The following is a 15,182-nucleotide window of genomic DNA, read 5'->3' on the forward strand; positions in this document are numbered from 1 at the left end:
CCTCTAGCTTGGTCGGTGGACGCAATGCTGTTGGATTGGTCGGGTCTGGAAGCTTATGCATTCCCTCCGTTCGGTCTAATAAGAGAGGTGCTGAACAAGTTCATGTCGCACAGCAATGTAACGCTAACGTTAATCGCTCCCTTTTGGCCCAGGAAAGAGTGGTTTCCCGGCCCCGGACCTTCTCCAGTTGTTAGTAGACTTCCCCAGACTTCTTCCTCCAGAGAAGTGCTTCTCAAACAAACCTCACTTCAAGAGGTTCCACCACCAAAACCTTGTCCCGCTCTAGCTCTGACAGGGTTCAGACTGTCCGGAATCTTGTCAGAGCGAAAGGATTTTCAAGAAGAGCTGCAGAAGCTATCGCTCGTTGTAGAGAGAGAGTTCTCAACAAACTCTATCAAGGGAAGTGAGAATCTTCAGAGAGTGGTGTAGAAGTGCTAAAGTCTCTACTTCTGCGACCTCTTTAACAGAAATAGCAGATTTTCTTCTATTTCTTAGGAACTCTAAGAAACTAGCTCCTTCGACGATCAGAGGATATAGAGCCATGCTCTCTTCGGTTTTTCGACATCGAGGTTGGATATTTCCTCCAATTCAGATATGTCGGACCTCATTAGGTCTTTCGAAACCACTAAGCTCCCGCAAGATTACATGCTTGGAACTTAGATGTGGTGCTTAAGTTCCTCATGGGGCCACCGTTTGAGCCTTTGAAGTCGGTCTTCACTCAGGAACTTGACTAAGAAGGCACTCTTTCTTATTGCACTAGCTTCTGCTAAGCGTGTCAGCGAATTGCACGCTATAGACAAAAGAGTCGGTTTCTCTCAAGGCAATGCTGTATTTTCGGTTTTCTTTGACCTTTCTAGCCAAACAATGAGAATCCTTCTAATTCCTTGGCCGAGGAGTTTTTTGTGGGTAAGGAACTTATCTGATTTGGTTTGCCATGAGGAGGAAGAAAGGCTCTTATGTCCAGTCAGGGGCTATTAGCAGTATCTGTTTGCCACTAAGGGTATTAGAGGAACAATCTTCTAAAGCTCTGGACCTCGGTTCAAAATCCCTCTCGTCCTCTTTCTAAGAATGCTATATCGTTCTTTATTAGAGAGCTTATCAGGGAAGCTCACTCGCAGTCCGAGAACGACAATCTTTCCGTTCTGAGAGTTTAAAGCTCACGAGGTTAGAGCAGTGGCAACTTCTTTAGCATTCAAAGAAAAGAATTTATCTTTAGCTTCGATTCTTCAGAGCACGTTCTGGAGATCGAATTCGGTTTTCGCGAGTCATTATCTCAAAGAGATAGAAACGGTTTTCGAGAATTGTAAAACTTTAGGTCCGGTGGCGGTTTCTGGCATGGTGTTGGGAGAAAACGGCACGGGGTCGTCACCTCTATGCTAACTTTTCACCTTGAATAGGTTGTCGAGTTCAAGGGGGTGGTTTCAAGGGAAGCTGGGGGGTACTGAGTACCTGGGATTACTCACCAGTCTGTTAGGTCAGATTTTACAATGGTTGGGTTATATATGTTTTTAAATCTGGTGTTGGTGACAAATGTTTTGTATGATTGAATTCTGGTCTTAGCCCAGGGCAAGGGCAATCTTTGTTGTTACTATCCTCCGTCAGTCAGCCTTGACTCGCTTGAACTACGGAAGGATTCCATCTCCTGTAGAGGCTAACTTTGGTGCAAATTCCAATTCCTCTACAATAGTAAGAAGAGCACCGACCAGAGGCAGTACAGTCCTGCTGTAGCTCTCTTACAAGGTAAGGTACAACAGACACCTTGAGTGTTTACTGGTATTGCAATAAATGTAACCATTTAAAATACTAGTGGTCCACTGAATCCCACCTTCCCATAAATGTGTAATCAGCTCTATAATTGTTCGGTAAGACACTACAATAAAAATGAAATTTTCATTATTAAAATGAAGTTTTATTGTATACTTACCGAACAATTATGATTATACCCACCCTCCTCCCCTTAGGTGGACGGACGGGCAGAAAGAATTGGATTCACCTGGGCAGTTGTACCTGGTTCACCCGCGAGTGGAGGGAGATGACGTCATCACCACCAGTGTTGGCGACGCCGACGCGCTAAATTTGAATTTAGTATCCTGCCGCTCGTGGAAATCACGGCTCTATAATTGTTCGGTAAGTATACAACAAAACTTCATTTTAATAATGAAAATTTTATTTTTAATGCTTTAGGTCCATTCAGAACTATGTAAACTGCATTCTTATTGCATTTTTCATCAAAAAAACCTTTAAATATTGATTATTATGCATATTTGGTGTCATATTTCATCTGCCAGATCAGCATTTGTAGGCGTCGTAACTCTGGAACATGCGTCGTACCCTGGAAATAATTTCTGATGAATATAATTGAAAAGCGTCGTAACCTCGGAACGTTGTAAGCTGAGACCGTCGTAACCCGGGGACTGCCTGTATATAAGACAGAAGAGCTAATCTACCAGAACGTATCAACTGTGTTGTTACATGTCTAGGGTAAATGACCGGACTGTGTCATGATTTTTAAGAGGAGCATAGAGGTCTCGGTATGCTGTCAGGATAGGCCGCAACTCTTGACTTTATTTTTATTCTTGCTTAGGAGGTAAAACTGTTTAGAGAAACGCCAAGTGCCAGTCTACCTTGCCGCGGAATAGTTATATAGATCTGCCTAGAATTTTTAAAATGTAAGAAATTGGAATATATTTAGTGATTGCACTGTTGTAGTGTTATGATGTTACTAGTATGTTTTTTATCTGGACTGTTGCTGCTTTTATGAACTGTCTTACTGTTTAAATTACACACACTTATGCATCCTGAATGACAGGAGTATTGTCACATTAGTCTAACATTCATGAGGACTTGGACTTTTGTTAGTGATGTATTTATGTGGTTGTGTAATATTCTGTTCTTTTATAAGACTGGAACATGAAGAGAATTCCAGATGTTTTTGTGTTTTTGCCGTTAAATAGTAAGATTAAAAAGATGCTCTTTGAAAGAGAATGTTAGAAATATAATTGTGATATATGTAGTAGCAAAATTAGTGCTATTGAATGTTTTGAATGGTCATCAGCACAGCTGCGTTCCCTCACATAAAATGACATTTTTCTTATTGCATTGTTAAGGAAATTGGAGTTTCAGGAAATGAAGGACAAGAAAAATGAATGGTGATTAAAATGAACTGATGTAATTACAGGGCAAATTTTGTACTGTTAACAAGTGAATATTGGTGTATAATCTCTTCCTGTATACATATTTTGATTTCTCTTTTCAGTTTAAGCTCGAAAATATGAGTAGTTTTTGTTACAATATCTACTCCAGGCGACTGCAGGATAAAGCGTCTGTTTGGCGGGAGACTGTTAAGATAAGAGTGTTGTGGCGTAGTGAATACAGATTTTTGGCCTAGGGTGTTTTCATGCACTGTGGCCACCACTAATAATTGTCCCCTCTGCTCCTCCTCTTCTTCCTTGTCCTCCTCCTCCTCCTCCTCTTCCTCGGTGTTGTCCCATTTGTGCACCCTCACTCCTTTGGTGTCATCGTCTCTTCCGTCCACCCCTTCTTCATCTACCTCTTCCACTTCTCTCTCCTTCTCTTCACTTTCCTCCCCCTCCACAACCTGGGCCCCTCCACGCTGCACCATCACAGCCCAACAAATGTTTGATTGGGAGGAAGGGGACCGATTCTCCTTCGAGGACTCGGAGCGTTTCGAAGAAGATTCATTATGTAGCTGGATAAGTGAACCGGAAAGTTTGGTTAACAATTGGAGGGGGTGGAAACGTTCAGAGAAAATTGCCTCGCTCCTCTATGGCCGGACAAGAGATCAAGGTAAGAATTTTGCTCATTTCATAGTTAGTATATATGGTTAGTTTGTCAAGAATCACCTTAGGAAAATTTAAATGCAAAATCTCTTAAGATTTATTTCGTTTAAAATTTAATTTTGTTCATGCAACTTACCTGTCAGATATATATATAGCTGATAATTTCCGACGACCGACAGAATTTAAAACTTACGACACACGCAGTGGGAGTCAGGTGGTTAGTACCCATTCCCGCCGCTGGGGCGGGTATCAGGAACCATTCCCATTTTCTATTCATAATTTTTCTGTCGCCGGTGTTGTGAACATCTGTTTACAGCACCTCCGTCTGGATTTGGAAACTTTTTGCTACTTGAGTATCCCTTTTGGTTCTTTTTTGGATTAATTGACTTGGATCGGTGGCTAGGCACACGTTATTAGTGGATTGATTTGATTTTGGTTTGGACTTCTCTTGGATAATATGTCAGGGTCTAGTACAGCTAGCGCTAGATTTTGCTCTAGGACTGATTGTAGAGGTAGGCTACTGAAAGCTTCAGTAGACCCACATACGGTATGTAAGAGTTGCAGGGAGCATGAATGTGTGTATGAAAGCCGTTGCAAGGAGTGCGAAAGATTAACAGATTCTGAGTGGAAGGCGTATGATACCTATCTTAGGAAACTTGAAAAGGATAGGTTAAGGAGGTCTTCCTCCAGGATGTTTCAGGTGTGCAAGAAATTAATGTTTCTCCTGTTAACCCTCCTCTGTTAATGCTCCTAACCCTGTAGTGTTGCCTCCGGCCCTGAGCAGTGTCAGTAGAGAGTAATACTTTGTCCTTAATTTTGGAGTCCTATTCGTAATTTAGAATCGAAAGTGTTGGCTCTTGAAGCAAAAGTAGAGCAAAAGTGATTGTGCAGAAGTGCAGTGATACCTTTGTGTAGTGGAGGGTGCGTCAGATCGGCCTCGTTTCGCCTCTAGGCCTGGACCTCTGCTTGACTCCCAGGACCTGGGAGGAGCATGTCGAAAGCCGAAGGAGGTTACAAGGAACCCCCACCGATCTGGCGTGCCTTCGGCAGTTACTGATGAAAATCCCCAGACTGCCAGGGAGCGTGCACGGGCACGTCTCCTCAAGGAGTGTTTTTCGTCATCGGAGGCTTCATCCCCACGTAAAGGGTGGAGTTCTCACGGTGCTTCCCGTCCGCTGAAAAGGACGGTGCGTGTTATTGACGCTTCACGTCCTAATTCGCCGAATTTGCGATCTTCTCCTGACAGTGCGTTCGCTGCTTTTCCGCCGCAGAAAAGGCGTAGTAGAGTCTTCGGACTTGGATTCGGGTAGTTCGTGCGAGCGATACAGTCGCTCTAGAAGCTCGGGAGGAGGCTGTACCTGGGAGGAGGAGGGAGGCGGTCCCCTCGCCGCCGCTCTCCTGCTCACAGGATCAGTCCCTCCCCGGAGCAGGAAGATTCGCCAACCAAGAGGATGATTCAGTCACTGCAGCAGCAACTTCAGGATGCTCTTGCTTCTAGAGAGTCTCTTCCGCGTCCGTAGAAAAAAAGGATGAGAAGCTTCCTGTGAAGAAGTCAAGCCACCTTCTCTTTCTCCTCGCTCGCCTCTCTCGTCGTTCGAGTCTCCCTCTATAGTTCGTTCTGCTCCCCAGCAGCTCTCTAGAGGAGTGAGAAGTTCGTTTCTTTCTCGCTCTCAGGATGAGATATCTCCCGCTCGCAAGTTTTCGAATGTTCGCAAGCGAGCGGTGGACGCTGAGCGCGCTTCTGTGCAAGTGGAGCGCGCTTCCGTTGCCGCCAAACGCGCACTGTTGTTTGATAAACTGCACCAGTGGACTGCAGCCGCGCGCTGGCGGCCGCTCAGCGTGCGCCAGCGGACGCCAAGCGTGCACTAGTGGACGCTCGGTGTGCGCCAGTGGACGCCAGGCGTGTTTTAGTAGATGTCGAGCGCGCGCACTGTCGGCGCCAAACGTGTGGATTCGGAAGCCAAGCGCGCGCTGGTGGACGCCAGTTCCAGTCACCAACGCAAGTTCAGGTGGAAGAAGGACCCTACCTGTTAGTCATTTTCTTCAGAGTTTCCTCCTACTTCTCCAGTTTCTGAGGAAGGAGTTAGCGATAATTTTAGTCGAAGCAGAGGAAGAGCAGCAGCCAGTTCCTGTCTCATCGGACTATAAAGTTTTGATGCGTCTTCTGCAGTCGGAGTTTGGAGAAACTTTCCAACCGGAAGCCCCTCGTTCTCCCCCTTCTCAATTTTCTTCTTTTAAAGCATCTAAGGCATCGGGGTTCGTTAAAATGAAGAAGTCGCTTTCCACGAAGCAAGCGTATTGGAAAGTCCATTGAGTGGATGGAGAAGAGGAAAGCGTCAGGAAAGTCCTCTTTGGCTTTTACCGCCATCAAGACTCTGCGGTAAAGGAGGCATGTGGTATGAGACGGGAGAGGACGTAGGTGTTAAACTACCAGCCTCTGCTCAGGGTGATTTCGGGAGCATCGTGGACCCCTCCAGAAGAGCCCTTCTGTCTTCATCAAAAGTCGCTTTGGACCATAACGAGTCGACTTCCATCTAAAAGGCCTCTTCAGGACTCTAGAGGTCTTCAACTTTCTCGACTGGTGTCTTGGAGTTTTGGATGCCAGGTCAAGGAGTTTCTGATACTATTAGTCTGGGGGAGCTGTCCAGTGTACTTTCTTGTATGGACAAGGCCGTCAGGGATGGTTCTGAGGAGTTGGCTCTCACTTTAGTTGCGGGGGATTCTCAAGAAAAGGGCAACCTCTTCTGTAACTTCACAGCCCAAATCCGTCTCTCCAGCGCAAAAAGGCGGACTTGCTTTTCGCTCCGTTTTCAGACCATCTCTTCCCCCCAGACTATGGTTAAGGACATAGCATCGAGCTTCAGGAGAAGGCAACGCAAGATCTTCTGGCTCAGTCTTCTAGAAGACCAGCAGCTGCCCTCATCTTCTGGATTTCGTTTACAAGAAACCCCGATCCCTTTCGTGCTGGATCTTCCTCGAAAAAAACAGGCCTCCCGAGAAGAGGCTCTTCCAGAGGAAAAAACCCCTGCTCCGTCAAAGAGTAGGAAGTGATTTGGAAGTCCTTCAGACGCCGGTAGGAGCCAGGCTTCTTCTGTTCGCGAAAGCCTGGGAAGAGAGAGATGCCGACCCTTGGTCGCTAGATGTTGTGAGGAAAGGTTACAGGATCCCGTTCTTGAAGTCACCCCCGCTATCCTCAACACCAAAGGATTTGTCTCCCTCTTATCGAGGAGAGAACAGAAACGTGCTTTTCGATCTGCTGGAACAAATGATCGAGAAGCAAGCGGTGGAACAGGTCTTCGACCTGGAATCTCCAGGATTTTACAACCGTCTGTTCTGGTGGTGCCGAAACACTCGGGGGGGTGGGGCGGCGACCCTCCTCGATGTCAGCAGCCTAAACCTCTTCGTCATAAAGAAGAAATTCAAGATGGAGACGGCCTCAATCTGTGCTGTCAGCTTTGAGACCGGTGGGGATTGGATGGTCTCACTAGACCTCCAAGACGCGTATTTTCACGTCCCCATCCATCCCCAATCAAGGAAATACCTGCGATTTGTCCTGAAGGGGAAGGTATTCCAATTCAGGGCACTTTGCTTCGGTCTGACCACAGCGCCGATGGTTTTCACTGTTCTGATGAAGAACGTGGCAAGGCTGCTTCATCTGGAGAATATAAGGATCTCTCTCTACCTAGACGACTCGCTTATTCGAGCTTCATCGTGAGACCGGTGTCTGGAGGACCTGCACACGACCATGTCGTTAGCGAAGTCCCTGGGGCTTCTGGTAAACCTCAAAAAGTCGCATTTGACTCCTTCTCAATCTTTAGTCTATCTGGGGATTCAGATGGACTCAGTGGCTTTTCTGGCTTTTCCGTCCTAGGGGCGACAACTTCAATGCTTGGAAAAAGTGGCGACCTTTCTGGGGAAGGAAACATGCTCGGTGAGGGAATGGATGAGTTTGCTGGGGACCATTTCCTCACTGGAGAAGTTTGTTTCCCTGGGAAGGCTGCACCTCAGACCTCTTCAATTCTTCCTAGCCAACAGTTGGAAGAACAAACAAGATCTGGAGGCGATCTTGTATTTAACAAGAGAGGTGAAGGATCACCTAAGTTGGTGGTCAGATCCACGGAAGCTCGCAGAAGGGCTCTCCCTCAAACTTCGGAACCCCGACCTAGTGTTGTTTTCCGACGCGTCGTCCACGGGTTGGGGAGCAACACTAGGAGGGAAAGAAGTGTCGGGCACCTGGAGGGAACAGGTGCCCTGGCACATCAATCTGAAAGAGCTGTCAGCGATTTACCTGGCTCTCAGGTTCTTCCAGGAAGAAGTATCCGGCAAAGTCATTCAAATCAACTCGGACAACACCACAGCACTGGCAATAACCTAAGAAAAATCAAGGGGAACTCACTTCGCCTTCTCTGTTTGCCATCGCAAAGGAACTCCTTTTATGGGCGAAAGCGCAAGAAGTCATTATCCTGACAAGGTTCGTGTCAGGAGTACAGAATGTTCGAGCGGACCTTCTCAGTCGACGAGGACAGCTTTTGCCGACAGAGTGGACCCTTCACCAAGAGGTTTGCCAGTCGCTGTGGGACCTGTGGGGTTGTCCGCAGGTGGATGTCTTCGCAACTTCCAGGACGAAAAGACTTCAGCTGTATTGCTCCCCAGTTCTGGACCCGGGAGCAGTCGTAGTAGACGCCCTACTTTGGAGTTGGTCGGGTCTAGACATATACGCTTTTCCCCCGCTCAAGATCCTCCTCGGGGAAGTGATGAGGAAGTTCGCGGCATCGGAAGGAGCGAGGATGACACTCATCGCCCCCTTCTGGCCGGCAGCCGACTGGTTCACAGAGGTGATGTCCTTCCTGGTAGACTTTCCGAGGACTCTGCCCTTAAGGAAAGATCTACTCAGACAGCCCCCACTTCGGAGGTACCACAAAAACAAACCTCCCCCGCTCTGAGTCTGACTGCGTTCAGACTATCAAGAAGTTGGCCAGAGCGAGGGGTTTTTCAAGACCTGTGGCGAAGGCGATTGCCACCGCAAGGAGGCCCTCCTCAATCGCTCTGTACCAATCGAAGTGGGCTGTCTTCAGATCCTGGTGCAGGAAGAAGGGCATTTCCTCCACCACAACCTCTGTGAGCCAGATAGCTGACTTCCTTCTTTATCTGAGAGAAGAAGTGAAGTTGGCTGTTACAACTATTAAAGGCTACAGGAGCGTGCTTTCTGTAGTATTCAGGCACAGAGGACTCGATTTGACTAATAATAAAGACATTCATGATCTCATTAGATCTTTCGAGACTAAGAAGGTCATCCAGCCTAAAGTACCCTCGTGGAACTTGGATGTGGTGCTCAAATATTTGATGTCGAGTCACTTCGAACCGCTTCATTCAGTTTCTATCAGGAATCTGACGAAGAAAACGATCTTCCTAACCGCTCTGGCGACGGCGAAGAGGGTTAGCGAAATCCAGGCCATTAGCAAGCAGATTGGGTTTTCAGACAGTAGTGCGTTTATTTGTTTCTTTAAGTCCCACGTTCTTAGCAAAGAACGAGAATCCTTCCAACCCGTGGCCGGAGGACCTTTGAAATCAAAGGGTTGTCAGAAATAGTGGAAATGAACATGAGAGATTCCTGTGTCCTGTCAGGGCTCTAAAGTTCTATCTGCAGAGAACTAAAGCTTGCAGAGGTTCGTCTGACAATTTGTGGTGTTCAGTGAGGAAGCCTGATCTTCCTATGTCGAAAAACGCACTGGCGTTCTTCATCAGAAGTACGATTAAAGAAGCTCATGATAAGTGCAGTGATAGTGATTTGAAGCTTCTGAAAGTGAAAGCTCACGAGGTGAGAGCTATTGCTACTTCGGTAGCTTTTTCACAAAATATGGGGCTCAAAGATATTTTTGAATGCCACATTTTGGAGAAGCAATTCGGTGTTCGCTTCACACTACCTGCGGGAGGTGAAAGTGACATACGAAAATTGCTTCTCCCTCGGACCATACATTGCTGCAGACACTGTTTTGGGGGCAGGAGGTACACTCATCCTATCCTTTAGGGATTAGGGGGGTTTTTAACTTGTGTTTTATGGTTGTGGGGTGACCGCCTGGGGCGGGTCTCCCTTCCATTAGCTTAGTTAAGTGGGATACCTTTGGTAAACTAAGCCAGGTGGTGGTATTTTTGTCTCGTTGCCCTCATTAGTATGGTCCATGGTCTAGTCACGTCGTGGTCTCGCCCCTGTTGACAGATCATCTGGAGTGCACCAGCTTCATAGGTCTCTACCTTGCTGGCAACTCTAGTAGCACAAGCAGACTTACGTGGCAGTAATCACGAAGCCAGCTATGCTAACAGGTAAGGAACCAAGATATCAAATATCTGCATATATGTGTTTCCTAAATCCTCTATTCTGTCTCTCCCACCACCAAAGGTGGGATTCAGCTATATATATATCTGACAGGTAAGTTGCATGAACAAAATGATATTGTAATGATACATTGTTCCGATACGTAATACAAACCCTCGGTCCTTTAACAATAGGAAGGTAACTAGCGGCAGCTGGGACGGTCGTAAGCTTCGAACAAGGGGAGAACGGTAGTTAACCGATCGTGCGCGCGCCCGCGCGCCCGAGAGTGAAGAATCACTTTTGCTTTCGGCCGCGGGTGTGAAGGACTGTTCGTCATCGCTCTCTGCCCGCTTCATCGTCGTATGCTTTGTTTATATTGTGTTTTCTACTAATGGTTTGTTTGACTTGAAAATGAAACTGTAAGTACACTGTTTTCATTTTCATTACTTAATTATGAACCAACATGGATCTATCGCCGTAGATGCGGCGATTTCCTCTCTTTTCATGAATTGAACCCTTGAATTATGTCTCGGTGCCGACGCTCGCGCCGAGTCATGTATTTGGGCGAAAGTGTGTAATTGAAAAATGTAAGTACTTTTTTCATTATATTTTTGCCCTGTGCGTTCGTTACCGAGAGCGTGATTGCGCTCGGCACGAGCCTTTTAATTTTGTATGATAAAATGCAATGAAAGTGGATTCGCAATGCAGTATTCTTTTCATTTTTATTTATTTATTTGCATAATTTAATTTGGATCAATTTCGCTCTTACCCGGGAATTGATCCTTACGATTATTTTCTGTGAAAGTGAAATCGCAAGTGCAGTATTCTGTTTCATTTTCATATATATTTTATGATAGCATCATATTATTTGGATCAAGTTTCCGTTCTTACCCGGGAATTGATCTTTTCCCCTTTAAGTTCTATGAACGTGAATCGCAAGGGCAGTATTCTGGTTTCATTTTCATATTACTTTTCACTGCTGTGTGGGGGTAGGGGAAGCGAAGGTCTGCCAGGAAGTCGTCGGAAAGCTCTCCCGCGACTCCCTTGGTATCCGATTCTTCGTCTTCCTTCCTGCCCCCCGCTCAGCTTCTTCGTTGTATTTTGTATTTGGGGTCTTCCTTGCGTTCGGGGTGGGGCATGGTCTCCCCCCCCCGTGCGTGAGGGAACCCTCTTACTAATCTGTCTGTGCTACCGCAGGTGCTACATCCGTGGGAGACGACCTTGGACAGGTATGGGCCACTGCGGCTGCAGGGCGTGCCTAGCAATCCACGATCTGCTGCAGCGTCTAGCGAGGTCTGGGGCGGTGACCTTGGAGTGGTCTCCACTACAACCTTCACGGCCGCTTATGCTGCTTCCCCCCGCTGGTCTACACTCCCTAGGCGTGTCGGTGACGCCGTCTGCCGCTTCTAGGGCCCGTCGCCGCCGTACCGAGGAGGGGTATGCCGCCGCCGCCTGTTTTCTTCGTGTTGCCTGCCCCAGACTTCCGCTGTTCCAGCAGCTCGCCCCTAGACCGGCCGCCAGTACCAGGTTCCCGCTGGCTGCCGATGATTCTACGAGGCGATGGCTGGGCCTGCCGTACCTGTCGCTGATGTGGTTCCCGCTACTGGCTTGGCTGTCCCTTCTGTGTTTACCGCTGCCGCTGTTCCTGCCGCTCCTGAGCTGGTTGCTGTTCCTGTCGCTCCTGTTCCTGCGCCTGTCCATGCTGGTCCTGCCCATGGTGTGTCTTCCCCAGTCCCAGGTCCTTCCGGACAGGTGCAGTCGGGCCGTGTTGCTTCGGCAAATAGGCCCGACTCCGCCTGGATGGAGGACCTGACGACTGTCCCTGCGTGAGCTGACGAAGAAGAGGAAGGTGTCATCTTCGTCTTCGTCTGCTGCCGCCTCTTCCCCTTCGACTTCTAAGGCCCATAAGCCGAAGAAGAAGAAGGCTGCCTCTCCCCCCTAAAAAGTCTCCTTCGGGAACTTCTAAGGGCCCGTCCCACCTCGGTGGGACGGGGGGTCCTTCTGCTGGTCCTCCTGCTCCTTCGGGAGCGGGGCCCGTCTCCCCTTCCGTAAGGAAGAGATAGACGGGGACCAGAGGAGTATCGGTTAGCTCTGGTACTTCCTTGCCTGGTGCTAGCGGCGATGCCGCTACGCCAGGTTCCGGCTCGGTCTCTCGTTCGTTCGCGGGAGATCCCGAGTGTACCGCTCTCCCTCGGGAGACCGTGCAGCCAAGTTTCGGCGCCAGAGTTCGCTCGGCGCCAAGACCACGGCACGGAGCAGAAGGCTGGTGAGAACAGCTCAGGTGACTCCTCGCCAGGCCAGCGGCCGCTCTCCGCAGCGACCAGCTGGTAACCGGGTTGGGGGTTTTCCCCCTGGAAGAAGACTCCTTCGGGAACTTCGAAGGGCTCGTCACACTCCGGTGTGACGTGGGGGGTTCTTCTGCTGGTCCTCCTGTTCCTTCGGGAACGGGGCCCGTCTCCCCTTCTGAGAAGAAGAAGAAGACGGGGACCAAGGGTGTGCTGGCTACCGCTGGTACACCCTCGCCTGGTCTTGGCAGCTCTGCTGCTAAGCTAGGTACCGGCTCGGTTTCTCGTCCGCGAGAAGTTCCGAGTGTACGGGCTCCTTCGGGTGACCGTGCAGCCAAAGTTAAGACGCCTGAGTTCGCTCAGCGTCATGACCGAGGCACGGAGCAGAAGACTGTCGAGAGCCGCTCAGGTGACTCTCGCCAGGCCAGCGGCCGCTCTCGCAGCGACCAGCCGGTACCTCGGGTGGACGTGACGGTCTCTGACCGGCCACGGGTTGAGGCTGGGAAGAGGTCCCCCAGGTCCCCTCGACCGACGGTACCAGCCTCGGCTGGTACCAGCGTTTGACGTGCCGTGAGACGCTCACCGGTCTCACCCCGCGCAAAAGTGAGGCTCTGCAGGTCACCTGACCGCCCCGCTCCCACAGGGACCGGGCGGATTACGATGACCAGCAGCAGCTCGTCTGACGCACGGGACCGGGGTCGACGTGCTCAGTCGAGCCGCTCGCCACAGTTGAGCGGCACGGCCAGGCCTGCAGATCGATCCCCACCGCCGGGTTGGTGATCGGCTGCAGCCCCCCACGTACGCTGGTCCTGCCAGCGAGCGGTGGGTGGGGGGGGGGAGCGTCAGGTCTGTCTCTCCACTACCTTCAACTTCCTCGGGCTAACACCGGGAAGGAAAGCGAGGTAGCTAGGAGTGATCGTGAGAGGTGCGCCGCTCACGATCCCGTCACGACGCCGCACGTGCCACGTATGGTCTTAGACCAACCAGGACGTACCGCAAGTGATTGGAGGCGACCGTTCAGGGGGGGGGGGGGGTGGTATGGGGGTAGCGTCAGTTCTGTCTCTCCGATACCTTCAACTTCCTCGGCATACGCCAGGAAGAGCGGGTATATAGGAGTGATCGTGAGAGATGCGCCGCTCACGATCCCGTCACGACGCCGCACTGCCAGGTATGGTCTTAGGACCAGCCAGGACGTACGCGCAAGTGCTTTGGAGGCAAACCGTCAGGGATCTGTTGCTGGTCTTCTTCTGAAGGAGGAGGGGTCTTGGGAGCTGCTCTTGTTGGAGGGACTGGATGGTCCCTACTCCTCAGACGCTGTAACTTCCGAGATTCAGAGTAACTTTGCCCAGGTTATTGCACTGATTCGTCAGCACAACGACCTGGGGAAGGATCGCCGCTCCCACCAGCAGAGCCCATGTCTCTGCTCGAGTCGTTTTGGGGCCCGAGAGGGAACCCAAACCGACGGTGGGTTTGCCGCGATCGGAGCTTGCCGATTCTGTCTTGAACCAGAGTCTCTCGTCTCCGGACAAGAAGGCTCTCTCATTTCTCTGGCCGGTCGATCAGCTACTTCCACCTCCTCTACTGCGACAGCGTCGTTTCTACGTGTCTTCGGACACCGTATTTAAATACTCCTTTCGGTCCTCCTGAGAGGTTTCGACCTCGACGAGGACTGGAATGAGTCGGAGGAACGGTATCGTCTCTCCTGTCAGGTGTCGATCAGCCCCACCAGACGACGTTCACAGTGGCGGCAGACCCTTACCTACAGTGAGAGTTCGTAACCCTCCTCGGGAAAACGTTTTTCTCCTGACGATACGTTTTCCAGACTCTGAGAGGCCATCGCCGCAAGGCGATGGCTGCTCCTACTCTTCTCCAACTACTAGTTCCACTGGGAAGGCGAGCAAGTATCCAATTCCTCCCCCATTCCCTCTCTCCTTACGGCTACGAGGGAAAGGGGAGGGATCCTACAGAGATTTTCTCTGTAGGATTCCACGCTGGGGACTGCGCTAACCGGGGGGACCTTCGGGTCCTACCTGACGTAAGCCCCGGTCGTTGAGGAGGATCCTGCCCCATTCTCGATTTCTACGGGAATCGAGAGGACCACCAGCCGATATCGTTTGACGAATTCGGTGGGGGTTTCGCAGACTGCTTAGATTTCTACGGAATTTCTAGCGCATTCAGAGTGTTTAGAGTTTCTTACGATCTCCAAACACTTAGGCGAGACCACGGTCCAAAGTGAGCGAGACGAGAATCCCCGATATGTTACACGATAATCGGGAACCTCGCCTATGCTCTGAATTCTGGAATTTCTAGCATTAGGAAGAAGACTGCTGCTGAAAGAAGACTATCTCACAATAGGCGACCAACCTGGAATAGAGAAGACCGGACGGGAATATCCAGTTTTGGCTTGAACTATCGTCTTAGTATTCTGTTCACCATTGAAGCTTTCTTTCCTTCGAGGAAGACTTCTTCACTCTCTTTGATAGAGACCGAAGGTGGTCGATCTCCAATCCTTATTTGTTTTCTTGAAGGAAAGAATTTAGGATGGAGATCGTTGTCAGAATCCTACAAATATTACTACGTATATTAACCTCGCGACATGATTCTGCTAAGCAGTTTGAATGGGTCCGAGGGGTAGGCGCATATCCTGGTTATTCTACGGATTGCGACTTAGACGAAAAGTATTCTAAATTGAACTGCAACTCGGGGTTGCCTGCAACCTCCCAGGAGTTTCCAGTTTTCAATTTTATATACTTATGGTGTTGTCACAACAACACCATTTAAGCT

The 15,182-nt window shown here is 49.5% G+C and overlaps 1 protein-coding gene across 7 annotated transcripts in view; it reads left to right on the plus strand.

Annotated features, from left to right (window-relative positions):
• Positions 1-15,182, plus strand: part of LOC135222513 (zinc finger SWIM domain-containing protein 8 homolog) — a 334,079-nt gene that overhangs the window by 15,674 nt on the left and 303,223 nt on the right. For all 7 annotated transcript variants that reach the window (XM_064260601.1, XM_064260624.1, XM_064260617.1 and 4 more), the window contains exon 2: positions 3,257-3,807. In XM_064260601.1, the coding sequence (XP_064116671.1) occupies positions 3,636-3,807 (172 nt within the window). In that variant the 5' untranslated portion in view covers positions 3,257-3,635. The remainder of the gene's footprint in view (positions 1-3,256; positions 3,808-15,182) is intronic.

Source organism: Macrobrachium nipponense, chromosome 20 (assembly GCF_015104395.2).
Source record: "Macrobrachium nipponense isolate FS-2020 chromosome 20, ASM1510439v2, whole genome shotgun sequence".
Classification (NCBI taxonomy): Eukaryota; Metazoa; Arthropoda; class Malacostraca; order Decapoda; family Palaemonidae; genus Macrobrachium; species Macrobrachium nipponense.